This window comes from Peromyscus leucopus, chromosome 15 (genome assembly GCF_004664715.2).
Source record: "Peromyscus leucopus breed LL Stock chromosome 15, UCI_PerLeu_2.1, whole genome shotgun sequence".
NCBI lineage: Eukaryota > Metazoa > Chordata > Mammalia > Rodentia > Cricetidae > Peromyscus > Peromyscus leucopus.
The window spans coordinates 54,938,314-54,956,544 of NC_051076.1; the positions used below are offsets into that span (position 1 = coordinate 54,938,314).

Here is an 18,231-nt window from a genome sequence, read left to right on the forward strand (position 1 = left end):
AGGTAATCGTACCGCAGCTCAGCCAGGTCCAGAATGACTGTGTTGGCAAGAGAGGAGAGAGAAAAGCATTGAGAGAGAGAGAGAGAGAGAGAGAGAGAGAGAGACAGAGACAGAGAGACAGAGAGAGACAGACACACAGAGAGAGACAGAGAGAGACAGAGAGAGACACACACAGAGAAAGAGACAGACAGAGACACACAGAGAGACAGAGACACACAGAGACAGAGAGATAGAGAGAGACAGACACAGAGAAAGAGAGAGACAGAGACACAGAGAGAGACACACAGACAGAGAGAGACAGAGAGATAGACAGAGGGGGGGCAAACAATGGCAACAACAGAAACCAAACAAACAGACAAAAAACAACCCTCTAACCCGGTTTTTCTTTCTCTTGGAAGACAAATGGTGAGATTAAAGTTCATAACATAACACACTTGCTGAGTCGAGTTTTTGTGTAGGCTACTTTTAAAAAGCTCTCAGGTTACACTTGCCCACGCAGACTGTAAAAGAAAGAGCTAGCCGGTCAAAGCCGGTCTGACTAGGTGCCCCGAGGCGACGCTGAGGGCTGCTGCCAATGACTCCGTCCTTGCAGATGCACTTGTAAAATAACTTTATTGGTCAGGTTAGCCACCGCTCATGCTTGTCCCATGAGGACCCTTTATAGAGGCATGATGGTGTTCACATGCAGGCAGGCGCTTCCGCAGAGCCCTGGGCAGGGCAGCCTTGCCCCGCACGCTGCACTCCCCGGTTGAAACAAGCTGGTCTGGCTTTTGTGGATTTGAGATTCTGGAGCCCAGGACACAATCTAGGCGCCCCCCAGCCTCCCAACCCCCCCCCCCGCCCCTTTTCAGAGACGCTTGCTCCCAGGTGCCCACAGAGTCAGGGCTGTAAGGCGTCTGGACAGAGACCTGACTTAGGCTAACATCCCTCAACTGGTCCTTGCTGCTGGCTGCCCAGAGGGCTCTATCCCAGCAGGGTCTAGAAGAGCCTGTGGGTTGTGTCCAGGCAACATCAGAAAGGAGAAGATAGGGTCACTGTCAGCCAAGCTACAAATCATAGGCACCTGGGCCATGAGGAGTGGCCCCACCAAGTGAAAGCAGAGGGATCCAGGCCTAGTGAGGCAAGACTTGGCCTGGCCTCCGCACCCCAGCGAGCATCTCCGGCAGAGCTGGTGCCTTAAGCTCTGGCCTTAGGGACAAACCAGTTATTGCCATCACCCCCTAGTCTGGGTTAGCATGTGGAGTCAAGGCTGGTGGAGTCTGCCTCTGCCATCTGTGTACCAAACCTTCCTACTTGGATCCAAGGATGGGCAGAGAATCTCCCTCATGTTTTGAAAACACACTGCTGCACAGATCGTGTTGGGTCAGATGAAACCCGAGAAGGGGCCTGCCCCTTCAGGTCTGCGAGTCTGAGATGTGACCCTTCCCTACCCACATTACAGATAAGATGATAACCGTGGAACCCTCCCCCCTCTGAAATCTGATCCTCCATTATAGACCTGGTCATTCCCTTTGGTATCAAGCCATGACATCATGATTATGCTGATGACCTTCAGTTTGGTGGCTTTAAACAGGGGAGGTTAGGGAGGTGTAGTGGTGATTTTTAGGCATCCTTTTAACCTCAGACAATAGTGTGGCCTCTCTCCACAGGTTGCTGAACAGCTACCACTGGCCTTAGGGGGTGTGTCTCCTGACTGCCTAAGACATGGAAGAGGCCTCGGTGTGTCTCCTGACTGCCTAAGACATGGAAGAGGCCTCGGTGAAAGAGGGCAGAGTGGACGAGGTGGGCCGAGGAGGAGGTGCTTGGACAAGAGGTGTGTTTTGAGGAGCAATGTATAGGAGCCCAGAGTAACTGCAGAAGCAACACAGCCCCAGAAGTCAGATTGTCTGAAAATGGTTCTATGCTACTGTCTACGCACGGTTACGCTCTGCCGGACCAGGTCTTGGGGAAGGTCGGGTGATAGTAAGAATTGGGGGGCTGGACTCCATGGTTAGTCCTCCAGCACTTTTGTCCTCTCTGCAGGACCTGGCAGGGTCCCCGATCCCACCTCACTTTGCCCGTTGGAAGGAGACTGACTAAAAACCCGTGGACTTGTGTCACATGCTTGTCCCAGACCATCCAGCAAAAGCCAAACCAGACCATCAAGCCGAATGCAGCGGGGTGGCGGCGGGGCGTGCGCCCGGAGCCCGGAGCGCGGAGCCTGGAGCGCGGCCCCTCAGATCTCGATGAGGCTGGCGAGGCGCAGGCAGAGTGGCGCGTCCACGGGCATGGCGCTGCGCTTGATCTCGTTCCCATCCAGGCGCAGCACCTGCAGCTTGGAGAAGTTCATGACGTCCACCACCGTGCAGAAGCTGCTGATGGAGAACTCTGGCGGGACAAGAAGGGTGGGCGGGTGGGAGAGGCGCAGTTTAGGAGTCAGATACAAAATGGACTTAGAGGGGGCCCCCTTTGAATCCGCTGAAATAAAGGATAAAGACTGGGGTGGGGTGTGGGGAGGGAGAGAGGGGGGCTAGACCTGGAGTCAGGCGGATTGGCACTGTTGGGGACAGTGCTGGGAACAGAACCGGTCCTGTTTCCGCTTCTGCGGCTCTGTCCCCTTCTCCCCTACCCACACCTGTGTTTTGCTCCATTGACCTCCCATTATCCTTGGGCGTCCTTCCCACCAAGCCTTGTTTTTTGTTTTTTTTTTCCCGTGTGTGGGCAGCAGGGGGCGGCAGAGGGTAGTTGGACACCACCGACGCTGTGAAGGCTGGGCTGCGTCTGGGAGGAGGAGGGCTTTGCTGATGGCCCTCTACCAGGAGAAGGCTCCGGAAGCGGAGGGACACCGTTCTTGAGTATTTCCTGCCGTTTTGCAGATACATAAAGTGGTAGGAAGTGAAAGCGAGGAATCCTGGCTTTAGAGACGAGTGTCTGTATGCCTGAGCCTTCAGGAGGCTGGAAGGGGAAGGCAGGCTGGAAAATGCGGCATTGCCACAGGGCTCCAAAGTCAAATAACGGCCAAGCCCAAGCGCGGCGTCACAAGTCTTTTAGCCTAGGACTAGGGAGGCAGAGGCAAGCAGATCTCTGTGAGTTCAAGGCCAGCCTGAACTACGCAGTGAGTTCCAGCACAGCTAGGGCTACATAGAAAGAACCTGTCTCAAAAAACATATTAAATAAGACGAAATCAAATAAATGATTCCCCCGCCTCTTGCATATGATTACATAGGCTTTTTTTTTTTTTTTTTTTTTTTTTTTTACTTTGGGGGACAGGATCTCATATAGTCCAGATCAGCCTCAAACTTACTCTGTAGCTAAGCATAGCCTTGAACTCCAGATGCTCCTGTCTCCACATCCCGAGTGTGGGAATTACAGGCATGTAACACCTCACCTTGTGAGAGCTAACGACCGGTTAGTACATGGAAAAGGGGATCTATGTGCTCAGTCTACATTCCGAGATGTGGTTAGGTAAGAAGTTAGGGGTCTGTGAAGTTAGTAAGAAAGGAGGGTCTGAGCTAAATTGTGTAAAGCTGTTACTTAAGGTCCACCTGACCTAGGTGGTGTCTCCTTTGTGGAATTTACCTTAAATCAGGAGACTAGCATGTGGTGGTCTGGACTGTTATTTCTGTTAGTCCTTGAAAGTGGCTAAGGGAGATACCTGATTCCGGTGCTGAAAGGGGAGGAACGGATGGGCTGGGGGAAGGAAGCTTTCCTGAGGCTGCTCTCTAAATACCTTGCATGTATGTCCAGAGAGTGATCAGTCCACACTGTTAGCAATTCTTAGGGAAAAATCAACTGGGAAAACTATGAAGGCACACATGATTTTCATAACAGAATACAGCTGATATATAACAAGCCAAATAACACCAAAAACTCCTTGGGATTTGGCTTCCTCTGGAGGAATTCCCTGATCCTCCAGGTAGTGACTTTGCCATAACCAGCTGAGTTGTTATAATAGATATATATTCCCACGGCCCGTAGCAACCTTGTAGGCTGCCTCTTTTATTATTTTTCCTTTTTCAATTTCGTGTGTGTGTGTGTGTGTGTGTGTGTGTGCATGTGTGTGTATCATGTTTACATGTATGTGAAACACCTGTATGTGTGTGCACATCTGTGTGTAAGTATATGGAGGCCCCGGGCAACGGTCAGGAATTCTCATCAAGGACTGCCTATATATTTCACTGAGGTAAGGTCATTTAATCACACCCGAGCTCGCTGGTGTGTGTATTCTTGGTAGGTAGCTAGCTGTCTTGCCTTGAGGATCATCTGTCTTTTGAGGCTAGAATTACAGGTGGGCTGTTAGAGCTACCGGGGTGCTGTTCCCGCTCCTGGAGGCCAGCCCCCAGCTTTCCGCTTCCACCCGTGCTTTGTTCTATGTCCTTGGGTGTCCTTTCCACCAGACCTCGTAGGTTCTGGGGGTCTGAACTCTGGACTTGGGGTGGAGGCAGAGTCACACACACACACACACCCCAGGACCTTGCTGCTTTTTCCTCTCAGAAGTCTCTGAGGACTCTTGGGGAGGAACCCCTAAGCCATGAAACAGACATCACAGTTCTGCTCTGTCACAACATAAAACCTCCCACAGCTCTCTCTGTTGTCCTCTGGGATGAGTCAGCAGGGGTCAGCCACCTGTCTCCAGTCTACTGTCAGTAACTTGAAAGGAGAAACAAAACAAAAACAAACAAACAAACAAAGATCCCACTTAAAACTCCAAAAGAGACGGCAAAGTCCTCCCTGGAAGCCATGAAGCCTGTCAGGGCTGCCTTCCACTTGGGTCCCCACGAGGCCAGTCTTGTCCTGCTCTGTGAACTGGTTTGGAATGAGGTGCCAGTGGGGTCTGGAGCGAACATCATAGAATGCTGGCAGCTGCACCCTGGGTGCAGAGTGGGGCTGGCTTTGTCACACCAGAGACTTCCTGCATCTTGCAAAGGTGCCTGGAACTGTGGTCAGAAAGGAGGTGGGAGGAGCTAACCCACTTTTTAGAGACAACAGGGAGGAGGTTCCCCCGGGGAGGTAGTCAGTGTGAAAATGAAGGCTCCTGAGGAAGACGGAGCGGAAGGCTGAGGCCCAGGAGGAGTCTGGTCTTGAAGGAACACCATCAGTTTTTAATCTCCACAAAGAGCTGACCAAGACAGGCTGGGGGGCTTTGGCAAAACCACGTGGCCCTGCAGACAGCTACAAAATTCAGACCTGGAGAATAATTAGGTCCTGGGAAGAGTGGGGTGCTGGGAAATGGCCTTTGAGGAGGGGCGGAAGATCTGGAATGCTTCTTGGTGTTTTCCCTCTGGTCCTCGGGAATAGATTTCGTGGGTATAGTGCAGAGGGGGTTGGGTCGGTTATCTGTGTGGGGTGGGGGTAGGGGTGGGGGTGGGGGTAGGGAGGATGTGGTGGCTGAGCTTCTCTGTCACTCACTTCCAGTTCTATTTGGGACTGATTCAGAAGTCCCAACCTGGACCTGCAGACTGCTAAAAATCCAAGTTCCCAGCTGTGGGCACACAAATGTGGGTCATATCTGTGAGCAACTAGACATAGCATTTAGATCAGATAATCATGGGGTTCTGAGAACCCCCCCACACACACTACCTTCCTCAAGCCCACAGTAGGTCAGAGCTTCTGTGAGGAGGCCCTGGCAGACATTTTTCCAGCCCAGATTAAATCCTGACCTAAGTCTTTCCAAATTCCAGTCCTGCCCTGCTCCGCTGGACCCCACAGCTTCTGAGTAACATTCCATGGCTCTGTCTCCTCGCTCTCTCTCTGCCAGGTTGGAAAAACTGAGGGAGGCATTGGAGGGAAGCGTGGGGTAGGGGAGCTGCCTAGCTAGTTGCTCGCAGGCCTGGGGCTCCTGTTGTTAGCTCCCCCTCATTAATGCTCTGATCACACCTTAACCCCAGCATGGTCTTGGGCTCCCAGTGCAGGAAGATCTCTTTCCTGGGTTCCTCAGTGTGTGTGTGTCGAGCAAACTAGAGTGCCAGATGGGTTGCTCCTTGTTCTCGGTCAGAAATGCCTGCCCTTAGGACCTTTGACAAAGGGCAGGCGTCGAGGCCTCTACCTTCCCTAGGCTGGGTGACCTGGGGAGGTGGTTTTTTTTCTTTCATTATACCTCACGTCTCCATCCTGGAAATTCAAAAAACAAGTACCCGTCCTGTACCCGTCCACTCTAAAATGGCAACGAGAAGGCAAGCTGACAACGTGCTGCCCTGGATTCACTGTGAAGCCGTGTGCCAGCACCTCTGGATCATGCGCTTTGCACACACTGTTTACAACTCAGGAGTGATACGGCATGGGGGTTACTCTGTTTATTAAGAGACTAATAATGGGAGAGAGACCAAATAATAGCCAGGATAGGGAAGGAAGGAATTAGACCCAAACCGGGCGCATAGGGAGCTGGGGCAGATGCTGACATTTTCTAAGGGTTTGAACAGAGAGCTTCCTTGCAGGGCCTCGGGACAACTCACGGAATACTTTACTTCTGGGCTAGCCTTTGGGAGAGGGATCACCTTGTATCTGACTGGATATGTCTGAGTAAAGACAGAAGGTGACGAGAGCCTGTGACAGCCTCTCCTGGCCACCTCTCTCTGATTGGATAGCCAGGCATTAGCTCATGTGCTCTTTCCCAGAGCTCCTTCCTGCCACATGTTCAGAGTTACACTTGGATGAGGTGCAGTATGTAGTGTGACATTTCTTCTGTGACGGCTCTTCTGGATGCAGAGTAGGTGGGAGGTAGCTGACGGCAGGGTGGGACATAAAACTGTGAGAAAATGCCACGCTCCGGTGGTGTGTGATATCTTTAAGGGAGTGTAAATGACTCCCGCCGTCACCTTGGGACTCACAAGATTCCTCCCCAAAGACAGAGAGACTTGAGGTAAAAACCAAGCTAGGGTGTACATAACGGGGCCTTGAAGTACAAATGAAAGGACTAGGCAGACACCTTTCCCCTTCACAGCCCCACCGCAACCTCCCTGGTCCCTCTGAGAAAGGCTGTCTGGCTCTTAACATCTTGCTCAATGACTGATCTGCCCTCCTGAGGGGGAGGGGAGGGGGAGAGGCCAGGGCTGGGTCTCTCCTGTGCTTTGATGGCTCATTCCTTCTCAGCAGGCCAGAGGAACTTCAAAGTCCTCTGCATGGTCACTCACAGGCCTCCCTTCCCCAGAGCAGAACACTGGGCTGCAGGGAGAGGGAGGCTAAACGCTGACTCAGTCCCTTCCAGCTGAGATAAAGACATCAGAAGCCACCAGGGTAATGCAAGCGTGTTCTGAACACGAGGTCCTAACCAGAAGAGGCTGAAAGGCCACTAGGCACAGAAATTCATCTTTTAGCTCTCAGCCCCAGAGAGGTGGTCCTGCCTATGCAGGGGAATTCTTATAAAACACAGTCCTGTGCTCCACCCCAAAGGCTTCTGCATGGCCAGGCTCACGTTGTCTAAGGGAGGACATTTGCCCTGCCACCAGGGGCTCCTTGGACTCCAGCAAGAACCAGAGAACTGGCAAGTCCCACATTCAGTTCTGGGAAGCTGCTGTCTTTGTCCATCAACTGGTAGGTTTAGAAAACAAACACTCAAACCAGGAGACCAGGGTGTGCAGGCAGGATTACCAGGGGCGACAGAGAGGTTGCCTCCGCTGGTGATAATAAGGATTGGCTTTTTAGTTTAACCTCCTCCTAGGCAGACCCCAGGAGATAACAAAGTGTCTTTTCCTTTAATATCTCTCTAGAACAGTGGTTCTCAACCTTCCGAATGCTGCGACCCTTCCATACAATTCCTCATGTTGGGGTAACCCCCCACCATAAACTTATTTTCGCTGCTACTTCATTACTTCACTGTAATTTTGTAATTTTGCTACTGTTACGAATGTAATGTAAATATCTGTGTTTTCCAGTGGTCATAGGGGACCCCTGTGAAGGAGTCATTGGACCTCCAAAGGGGTTGCGACCCACAGGTTGAGAACCACTAGTCTAGGGCCTCTCTAAACTCACCTCTCACTGCTCCTAACATATGACCCATTCCTTTCAAGCCTGACTGTCCCTGGCTGTCCCCACAGGTGACTTGCTAAGTGACCGGTTCTTCCTGACAATCCCCCCCCCCCCCCCCCCCCGTGCTGATCTTTCCATCCTGCCTCCCCACAGCCCCTGCGCTCACCGGGAAAGCTTTAGACTGCAGCTTACTCCTCCTAGGAAGTGGCCTTTGGCGCCAACCAGCTTTCTAGCGGCTCTCTTTCCTCTGCTGGAGGACCAGTGTGAACCTGTCTGCCCTGCAGGGTTTTTGGTGGCGAGAGTTTTGATTGGAGTTTGGCTCCCTGTGGTTATTTTTGTTGGTGGTGGTGTATTCCCACTAGTCCCCTCCCTTCCCCAGACCTCACCATTGATCCTGTTGCCTTGGAGGTAGAGGTTCTCCAGGTTGGTGTTGACAGGGGGGATCTTCTGCAGCTGGTTGTAGGACAGGTCCAGCTCGAGAATGCTGCTGGAATTGAAGGTGTTGGTGGCCAGGCCGTTGTTGGTGAGGCTGTTGTGAGACAGCCGCACGTACAACAGCTTGGGGGACCCCCGGAAGTAGCTGTCAGGGACGGTGTAGACGTTGTTGTGTTCTAGGTACAGCTGCTCCAGGGCTGAGGGCAGACCATCGGGCACCCTTCGGAGGTGGTTATAACTCAGATCTAGAAGGATCAGGGACCGGAGCCCCCTCATGGAACTTCCCACTTCCTGGATCTCGTTGTGGTGGAGGTACAGTGCGGTGAGGTTCTCCAGGCCCTCGAGAGCGTTGTTGGGGACCCGTGAGATCTGGTTGTGGTCCAGGTGGAGCTCTCTCAGGGATCGAGGCAGCGGGCCGGGCATCCGGGTCAGGTTGTTGTGGTCTAGGTACAGCCTCTCCAGTTGCCTCAGCCTGGAGAAGACTTTCCTGCCTATCTTGTCACTGGTAATCTGGTTGCCATGGAGCGCAATCCAGAGCAGCCCAGTGGCGTTGTCAAAGACGCCTTCCTGGATGGCGGAGATCTGGTTGTTCTGGAAGTAGACATACTTCATACGGGAGGGCACAAAGGGCAGGTACTTGAGGTTGCGGTTGTCACAGTACATGGCTGTGGGGAAGTTGGGTGGGCAGTCGCACTCTTGGGGACAGTCACGGGGCTCTGGCGGAGGAGGTGCACCGTAGGCGTAGGAGGGGCCTTCCTCCACTCCGTAGGGGTAAGGCTCAGAGGGCTCGTAGGGGTAAGGGTCATAGGGGTCGTAGTAGGTGGACTGCTGGTTTCGGAGGTATTGGATCCACCAGTGATTGTCTTCGTCATACTGGCCCTGGGTAAGTGAGCAGAGCCCTGCCAGCAGTAAGATGGAGGCCCACTGCATTTTGAATCTGTAGAAAGGGAGAGAACAGAGCAAGTGCGGGCGTGAGCGAAGGTGCCGGAGGGGAGATGGGCGGCTCAGGGCCGCCCTAGGCTCTGAGCTGTGCAGGAGATTCCTCCGCCGCCGCCGGGACTGTGCAGTCAACCACGGCAGATGCGCTTTCCCTCCCAGATGCCTCCTCCGACCCGCTCTACACACCCAGGGAGCTGGGCCTGGGTGTCTGGGGAAGGTCAGCGCCCTCGCTTCTGCTCAGGCGGCAGTGAAAAAGAGTCTGAGGTTAGGAAGGAACGTGAGAGGCAGGCGTGGGACTAGTTTTGGGAAGGGGCGGGGCTACAGTTTAGGGAAGGGCAGGTCCTTCACGTCCTTGAGCATCCCAAGGTTCTGTTGTTGAAACTGAGAAGCCCACGACACCCCCTCCCCCAAGCTGTATACCTTCCTGTACCAGTAACAGTGGGGTGCTTTGGAGGTCTGAATTCCCGCCTGGTTTGGTCTCCCAGGGAAATCATTTCTGAGAGTCCAAGCACAGGAGTCTCCTGGTTCTTTCCGTACCCAGGATGCCTCCAGAACTGACTGAGGTATGGAAAGGGAATAGCTGAGCTACTTCTGGAAGATTTTTTGGTCTCTCGGGCAGCCTGGGGGTTTTTGGTCCTGAGTGTGTGGGAGGGTGTGGTTCCCCTGTGGCCACCACAAGGTCTGGGCTATTCTCCAAAGCGCCATCGTCTGTGAGTCGTCTGGGTGAGAAAACGCACGGGTTAGCAGCTTGCGGCTGCGTGTGTACTCAGGCTTGCAGACTTTCCAGACTGGGAACCCAGCATGGCTTTAGTGAGTGTCTTCTGGGCTGACTGTACTGTGTCTGCTTTTCTTTCCTGTGGTCCTCAAGACTGAAGGACTTAATACTTCCCTCACCCGCCATGGGGATTGCAATAGTTACACGAGAGGCAACTGAAATGGATTAGGGGCACTGAGATTTAGATCAAAATAGCCAGCGTTGGAAGTGGGATTTAGTATTCCCTCCCCCTTTGTTTCTTTCTTTTCTTTTCTTTCTTTTTTTGGGGGGGAGGGGTTGGGGGGCAGAGTCTCTCTGCCCTGGCTGTCCTGGAACTCACTCTGTAGAGCAGGCTGGCCTGGAACTTCCAGAACTCTGCCTGCCTCTGCCTCCCCAGGGCTGGGGTTAAAGGCGTGCCCCACTGTGCCTGGTGCATCCTCTCTCCTCTTCTGAGCTCCCTCCTGCAGTTGACATCACCTGTCTTTCCAGGCTCACTTACCACCCATGCTCTGAGGAGCCTGTCACCTTGGAGCTTGCTCTGTCAGCAAGACAAGAACAAGGCACATTGGGGCCTCCAGGAGAGAGCCTGGAGGTAGAGAAGATGGGAGACCGGGGTGTCATATCTGGCCTGGGGACCCTACCAGATTCCTCTGTTACGGGCACTGAGTAGTCCCTGTGAGCAGGGGAACCTCTCAGAACACAACTGTTGAGACAGAGATTGCTTGGAACCTCTCCTGGCCAAGAGTCTCCTGTGGTGCTCTCACTGCTGGGCCATGCTGGGGTTGGCAATGTGGACAGGACAGGAGAGGAACTCCAAGATTCTCTATGAACTGATGAGAGGACCCCGACTATGACACCCCAACTCCTCCATTTCTGGGCACCCTCCCTGCCAGGCCCCTCTGTTCCCTGAACACAGTTCCATTAAGTCTTTTCATCCCGCCATCCCCTGGATGACTGGAATGAGCATCCTGGCTCATCCCTGGGCAGCCACTGCCCTTGAACAAAGAGCCACAGTGTTTCTGAGGGCAGACTCAACTGCCCACTGCCTAGGATGCTGGCTGGTCCCCGACTCAGGCCAGGAGAGAAGACGGATGAAGCGGCCCACTGCCAAGACAGCATTTTTTCCATGCACAGCTCTGGGCTGCTGCGGACCGACCAAGGTGGCTGTTTAGAAAGGGCTGGCACACTATGCCTCTGTCTCCATCTATCCCTCTTCCAGACTTTGGCAGAAGGGAGCTACCTTCTTCTTCAAGACTCAGCTTTCCAGGGGGCTCCACGCCCAGCCACAGTGGCCTCTCTTCAGAGGCATGGCTGTGGGAAGGGCTTGGTAGCGGTGCAGGCCTGTCCTTGTCCCACCAGATCTAGAATGTTGCTTTGGGGTTGCATTCCCTTAAAGGGTTTCCTGTGCTAGAGACCTTCTGTCCAGGGTGAGGACCCCAGGAGTGCGTCTCTCAGACTTGGGGATCCTGACTCAAGAGCTACTGTACTATCTCATTTCTCCACTCTAGGGAAATTCTCTCCTATCAGAGCTGAGGTCAAACTAAAAACCTTCTCCTAGGCTGAGTGGGAGACTATCCCATCCATGACTCCCGGGACATGGTCAATTCTTTATTCTCCCCCATCATCCCAACAACACACATATTACACAAAACTAACCCCCTAATATTTGGGTACCATACCCCTCTCTAAGCGATGTCTGGAACATTCAAAGACGATCTTCCAAAGTGCCCTGAGCTCCAAGCACGTTGGGATTCATGGGTAGCAGGAGAGAGGCTCTTACAATGTCCATCATGTTTTCATATCTGTGAAATGGAGGTCCCTAACACCCACAGGGAGCTGTTAAGAGACAGGCAACATGCTGGAGCTCATGCCCCCTGCCGTTGCCTCTCTTCGGCATCCCTGGGTGTCATGAACCAGGTGGGAGGAATAACCTATCTTTGCCTACTCTCTCCCCAGCCCTTCCCATCTCCTTTATTTCTTCTCATAGAATTACAAGGAACAAAATGTAATGTAATATGACCACACTTACCTCGGGTTGAACCGTTCAGAGTGACCTGGTCCTTCTGTCTGGCCTCCTTGGGTTGGAGAATGTGAGAGAGAGGAAGAGGGAGAGAGAGAGGAGTGAGTGCCTACGGAGAGTGTGCGAGTCTGTGCCAGGCCAGGGCCCGCCCCCAAATTCCTAATCAAATATCTTGAAGAGGGGCTGGGGAGCCTAAGCGGGCTTTTTCAGTTCTGCTGTACGGGAGGAGCTCACACTCAGCTCCACAAAGTTCTGTCTGCCCAACTGTAAAAACCACCTCTTTCCACTTATCTTCCCCGAAGCACTGGCAGCCTCAGGTCTCTTGCTGCTGAATAAGTTAGCAAAGCCCCAGAAGTTATTTGTGCAGTCTCTTGCGAAGTGCCTGGGTTTCTCATTAAGCTCATAAAGTGGACACAGGAGAGGGAGGGCCGGGGTTTGGAGAAGAATCCCTTTAACTCCTTCAGCAACCCTGGTCCCCTCAGGGAGTCTGTGCTTGTCTTTCTTGGCTCAACCCCCACCCCCCCCATAGCCAGGTGTTGGACTAGTGTGTAAGAGCGCACGCCGGCTGGAGCACATGCTCTGTCTGCAGTGAATGGTGGCCACTTTCTGCCCCTGGAGCAAGTGGAAAGTCAGGGATTCTAACTATTGTTTTTATGCCCACTTTACAGATGTGGAATACCTAAGCCAGGGGAAGAGGAAGGTGGAGAGACAGGCAGGCTCTAGACAGTGAGGAGGGTTTTAGACCACAGAAAAAATTTTAGCCTAAATGTTTTATGAAGGAGACTCACTAAGATCTGATATGCATTAAAAAAGATTTTATTTCATGTGTATGAGGAGTATTTTTGCCTGCATGTATGTTTGTGTGCCACATGCATGCAATGCCCATGGAGGCCAGAAGAGGGCGTCAGAACACCCCCTACCCCACCCCTACCCGCCCCCCACTCCCCTACCCCCACCCCCACCCAGAGCTGGAGTTAGAGACAGTTGTGAGCTGCTATGGCGGTGCTGGGAATTGAACCTGTGTCCTCTGGAAAGCAGCCAGTGTGCTTAACTCCTGTGCTCTCTCTCCAGTTCTCTGATTTATCTTTTTTTCTTTCTTTTAATTAATAGGAGGCCTGTTGTGTGGAGAAACAGCTGCCCAGCTAGGAGGGATAAGGTAGGCTACTCTATAGAGAACGGAGAAGGCTTACGGACCAATCAGATTCACAAAGCTGGGGAAAGTCAAGCATGACTCCAGCATTTTAATTCAGCCCTTGGGTAGACAGCAGCACCACTGCCCAGTGCGGGAAGAGCAGAATTGGATGGAAAACTGAAGTTACACTTTGTGTATCCAAAGTTGGATTCCACTTGGGCATTCCAGGGAAGAGGCAGAGGGGCCGATGAGTCTGAACTTGGAATTGAGAGGCTAGGGGAAAGCCCTTGAGAACCACGAGGACTGTGGCTCACATTGAGTCTACTTAGCTTAGATGACCCGTAGGTCTAAATGCTCTTTTCTCAAATAGATGGCTCATGTCACACCCAAGAAATACCCTTTAATTTAAAGGAATACAAAGTGGGGAACTCTCAGAGGATTTGAATTTGGAAAGTTTGGAAGTGTCTGGGCAGATGGTACTTTCGTTAGTGCGAGGCTGCCAGGAAGGGGTGTGAACCCCACTCTGGAGCATCCGCTTTATGTTTGTGTCCCATTTAATGGCCATAGTGTTGTTTTGCCCTGGAAATAGGAACCCTGATGCAGAATGACTGGCTGGAAGAGGCACAAAGAACAAGGGTATCAAGTTCAGTCTACATGACTCCAAAGCGCACACACACACTGTCTTAGTCAGAGTTTCTATTGCTGTGAAGAGACACCATGACCACGGCAACTCTTATAAAGGAAAACATTTAATTGGCAAGGCTCGCTTACTGTTTCAGAGGTTCAGTCCATTTCCATCATGATGGGGAGCATGGTGGCATGCAGGCAGACATGATGCTGGAGAAGTAGCTAGGAGTCCTACATCTTGCAGGCAACAGGAAGTTGACTGAGACACTAGGCAGTATCCTGAGCATAGGAACCTCAAAGCCCGCCCCAACAGTGACACACTTCCTCCAACAAGAGCGTATCCACTCCAACAAAGTCACACCTCCTAATAGTGCCACTCCCTGTGAGATTGTGGGGGCCAATGACATTCAAACTGCCATGCCCACTTTTCTGTAACTCTAGACCAGAAGAGAGGCAGGGTAAAGGGGGTGATGACCACTGTGCTGTCAGGGCTGGGCTCAGATAGGGTGGCACTCAAGTAACAGTCTGCATGACTCCAAAGCGCACACACACAGTCACCAGCCAGCCTGCTGTGCTGGAAGCAGGGGTGTGTAGGGATAAGAGCAGGCTAAGTGACAGGGGTTCCAGTCCCTACATGTACTTCATCTACATCCAAAGAGGAGCATCCATCCTGTGGCAGACACCGTCCTAAGTGATGGGGACATGGAAGCTTATGTATAATGCACGCCCACAATGAAGCGTGTTTGATCTTGTCGGTAAGACACAATGGCATCAATGCGGGGAGGAAAATATATAGACCATCTTCTAATCAACATGAGAAAGCAGTTCCTTCTCAGCAGCAGACATTGGTCTTGCCAACTGGGCTTGATGGACACTTCTTAGTTGGTCCCAGATAGCTCTGGGAAATCTACCCACCAGGTACAGATGTTTATTTCATCCCGGCGTCCTACTAAAACTGCGTTTACTAACAATGAAGATCAGAAAGGGACCAAATATCAACAGGAATCCTTTCCAACAAAGCTCTACCAAAGAAGGGTCTGAGCAGTGAGCTTTGCCTGGCCTTTGCTCTTCCACCAGGGCTGAAGTGGCCCGGAGGAAGGTGGTCTGGAGATGAGTGAGGCAGAATTCCAGAGGACCATGCACTGACAAAAGTGCCATGTTCTGACCCCAAGAGGAGGCTCTAACCTCTTCTCCAACTGACACTCTGCTCCTCGGGTTCTCAGATCTAGGACCTCAGAACTTGTCCTCTGCACGGGAAGCCAAATACAGAGCACAGATGCCCCTGGCATGTAGAGGGACTCCGCATGTGAGGAGGGTCCAGGTTAGACAGAAATGTTTTCTGGAAGGTGTTGAGCCAACGCTGTCTAGTTTCTGCAAATTCAAGAGATGGCTGTAATAGTCACTCAGTGTCCCCTGTCATAGTTGGACATAGGGGCTTAGTAGGCATTTATCTAATCAGAACTGAATTTTGGACTCCCCACAGAGTGTCTTCAGTAATGAATCCTGGGTGGAGTAACCAGCCAGGCCAGGAAAACTCTTGTCTTTCAAGCCAATTAGATTTTCCAGGGGTGTAGACCACTGTCATATCCTTCCTCCCCACAAAAGGTCAGGTTAAGCCACAGTCACCAGGCGAGGCTCATTGCTTCTGATGTTGGACCAACCCGTCTGGGCGGGATGAAATTACTTTTGACTCAAATCCCACCAGTACAGAGGTGGGTGGCTTCAAGCCCTCATCTTTAACCCTAAGGGACCTGTATTTATGACCTAGCCTTTGATTCCAGACAGTCCAGAAATGGAGGAAAGACCAAAAGTCCACTCAAGTGAGATTTTTGACTTAAGGAGGTCAGTAAAAAGATGACCATGCTAATACAATCCAGGCCTTCTGGCCTATCCTGAAGTCTCCTGACGCCAGAGAGGGAATTTAACTAGTCTGATATTTCAATGGAAAGTCTTGGCTACATTGGTACCAAACAATAATGGTGGCCCAAAGTTTCCAAGAGAGACGTTTTCTCTAACCCCTTGGCACCGAGGGCTCATTAGGAACCTTCACTACAATCTGCTCTTTCCAGAAGGATGAGACCATTAAGATGTTGACACTGTGTAAAGACTTGCTTTCCTTCAACTGGAAGAGGAGCAAGACCTCAAGTCCTAAGTCCTAGGAGATGTACTGAGAGTAGAAATTGTTGCTGAGCTCTCTCCAGCTTCCCAAGCCCGCATCCCAATCCACTTATAAAATATACTCAGACCTATATCATTATAAACTTATGGCCGTGCAGCTTCTTCTATGTTTTATTTATTCCATTTTTAATCTGTACTTGCACACGAGGTGGCTTACCAGGTCTTAATCTGCTGTCTCGTGCTGCAGTGTCTCTTCTTCTTCTGTTTCCCAATTCTCTTCTTTGTCCTGTGTTGCCTGGTCACTGATCAGTGTTTTTTTTTAGTATATAAGCAAAGTTTTCTATCTGTATAAAGAAGAGGGGCCTCTGGCTGTGGCACAAGGGATCACTGAGGGGCCTTGAGCTTTCCTGTGCTTCCACCAGCTACTGCTGACATGGAGGAGTTGTAAGGTGTGGCAGTAGGCCCCAGGCGGCAAGAGGGCAATGGACTCCTGGCCAGTGCCCCATGATTCTCTTCCCTGGCCAAGTCACCAAGTGGTGGGCATGGGTTGTGAGAACACCTATGAGTTCCATCAGCTCAGCAAAGCCACCTACTGAGTGCTGGGCTAGCTAGGATCTCTTGGAGTGAGCCTGCCCTGGCTTCCAGAGGATCAGACCACACTACTGAGCAGACAGCCTACTATCTTTGTGGCTTTAATTTCGCCCTTGAGAAACTCTATTACCAACGGCCCACACCACCTTGTGAGGTCACTGAGAAGTGAGTCGCCGCTCATGGATTCAGTGTGGGAGGGTGTGCGGTCTTAGCGTTTGCAGAGTCTATATGTAGTAAGTATCCAAGTTAAGGCCACGCAAGAAGCCTCTGAAACTGTCCCCAGTGGGTGTTGTCTGTCCTTGGCTGGTGTCAGTCCAAGTTCCCCTGCTTGGAAACTCAAGAACATTGCAAGTCTTTGACATGGAGATCCTTGTGTTTGAGGAGCCCAACTATCCTCTTCCTGATTGTAGGGTGATTTCAGGACACCTCGGAGCTCTGGAGTTTTTCTGGGAGAATTTTCTCTAAGCATCACTTCAGATGCACCAGGATGCTGCCAGTGAGTGGTGCCATCCATATCCCCCTCATGGAGCTAACTGTAGAATCCCAAGTTTTAGAGATGACTGACACCCAAAAGCCTCTGGTTGCTGTTCAGTCCTGTCTTAGTTAGGGTTTTATTGCTGTGACAAAACACCATGACCAAAAGGCAAGTTGGGATAAAGGGGTTTATTCAACTTACACTTCCACAGCACTGTTCATTGTTGAAGGAAGTCAGGATAGAAAACCTGGCAGCAGGAGCTGATGCGGAGGCCATGGAGGGCTGCTGCTTATTGGCTTGCTTCTCCTGGGTTGCTCAGCCTGCTTTCTTATGGAACCCAGGACCACCGGCCCAGGGATGATACCACCCACAATGGGCTGGGTCCTCCCCATCAATCACTAATAAAAATATGCCTTATAGCTGTATCTTATAGAAGCATTTTCTCAATTGAGGTTTCCTCCTTTCAGATAATGCTAGTTTGTCAAGTTGACATAAGACTGGCCAGCAGAAGTCCACATCAGCAGGAGTAGCCACATGCACATCCAACACATGCTGAAGCTGTTGGGGCAGGAGGTGGTCTCCTGGATGAAGTGGGAGCAGTTGTTGCATACCATACATAAGAGACAAAAGGGTACCCAACTACATAGTACACTTGAATTGGACCCTGGGCAGCAGCTAAGAAGCATCCCACATTGCTATAACCTGTAGGCTTGGAAGTCCTACAGCTACAGGGAAGTGATGCAGGCCAGTGAGGACCCACACCTGTCCCCTGGAGTCTCTGCTGTAAGTGCCTTGTCCACCGAGGGGCTTCAGTAACATGTCCCCAGAAGAACCCAGAGGAAAGGCCGTGGATTGTGCCTGCCTCCCTCTCTCACAGACCCATCTTCCTGCAAAGGGGTGGGTGTCAGTGAAGAGCTCTGAGTACCACACGAAGCATGGAGAATGTCTCTGTCCACGACTCAGGCCGTTTCTTCCCCTTTGGCAAAATGTTGGCCCCTGGAGGAAAACAATCTTTCATGTTTGCCATCTGAAGAGCTGGCACCTCTTTGGGCAATGTATATTCCTCACCAAGATGACCCTGGCTTAGAGCAGCCTTGTGGATTCTGAGGTCATATTGCACAGCCTCAAGTCAGGCCTGTGCTAGAGGAACGCCTCTGTTGTCTTGCAGCCTATTGGTTGTCTTAGGCCAGAAACTT

General features: G+C 51.7%; 1 protein-coding gene across 1 annotated transcript; it reads right to left on the minus strand.

The window, feature by feature from the left end:
- Window positions 1–1,721: 1,721 nt before the first annotated feature.
- Fmod (fibromodulin) lies at window positions 1,722–12,403 on the minus strand. Its single transcript, XM_028876603.2, has 3 exons — window positions 12,102–12,403; window positions 8,331–9,316; window positions 1,722–2,367 (listed from the first exon to the last, which is right to left on the minus strand). Exons 2-3 carry the CDS (start codon window positions 9,307–9,309, stop codon window positions 2,216–2,218), a joined length of 1,131 nt encoding a protein of 376 aa, XP_028732436.1. The 5' UTR covers window positions 9,310–9,316; window positions 12,102–12,403; the 3' UTR covers window positions 1,722–2,215.
- Window positions 12,404–18,231: the final 5,828 nt, after the last annotated feature.

What these genes read in the sequence shown, in the direction of transcription:
- Fmod (XM_028876603.2), bottom strand. Translation starts at nt 9,309, where the DNA reads ATGCAGTGGGCCTCCATCTTACTGCTGGCAGGGCTCTGCTCACTTACC. An exon ending in CCAAGGCAACAGGATCAATG is followed by an intron (nt 2,368 to 8,330) that starts GTGAGGTCTGGG and finishes TTGTCCCGCCAG; the next exon opens with AGTTCTCCATCAGCAGCTTC.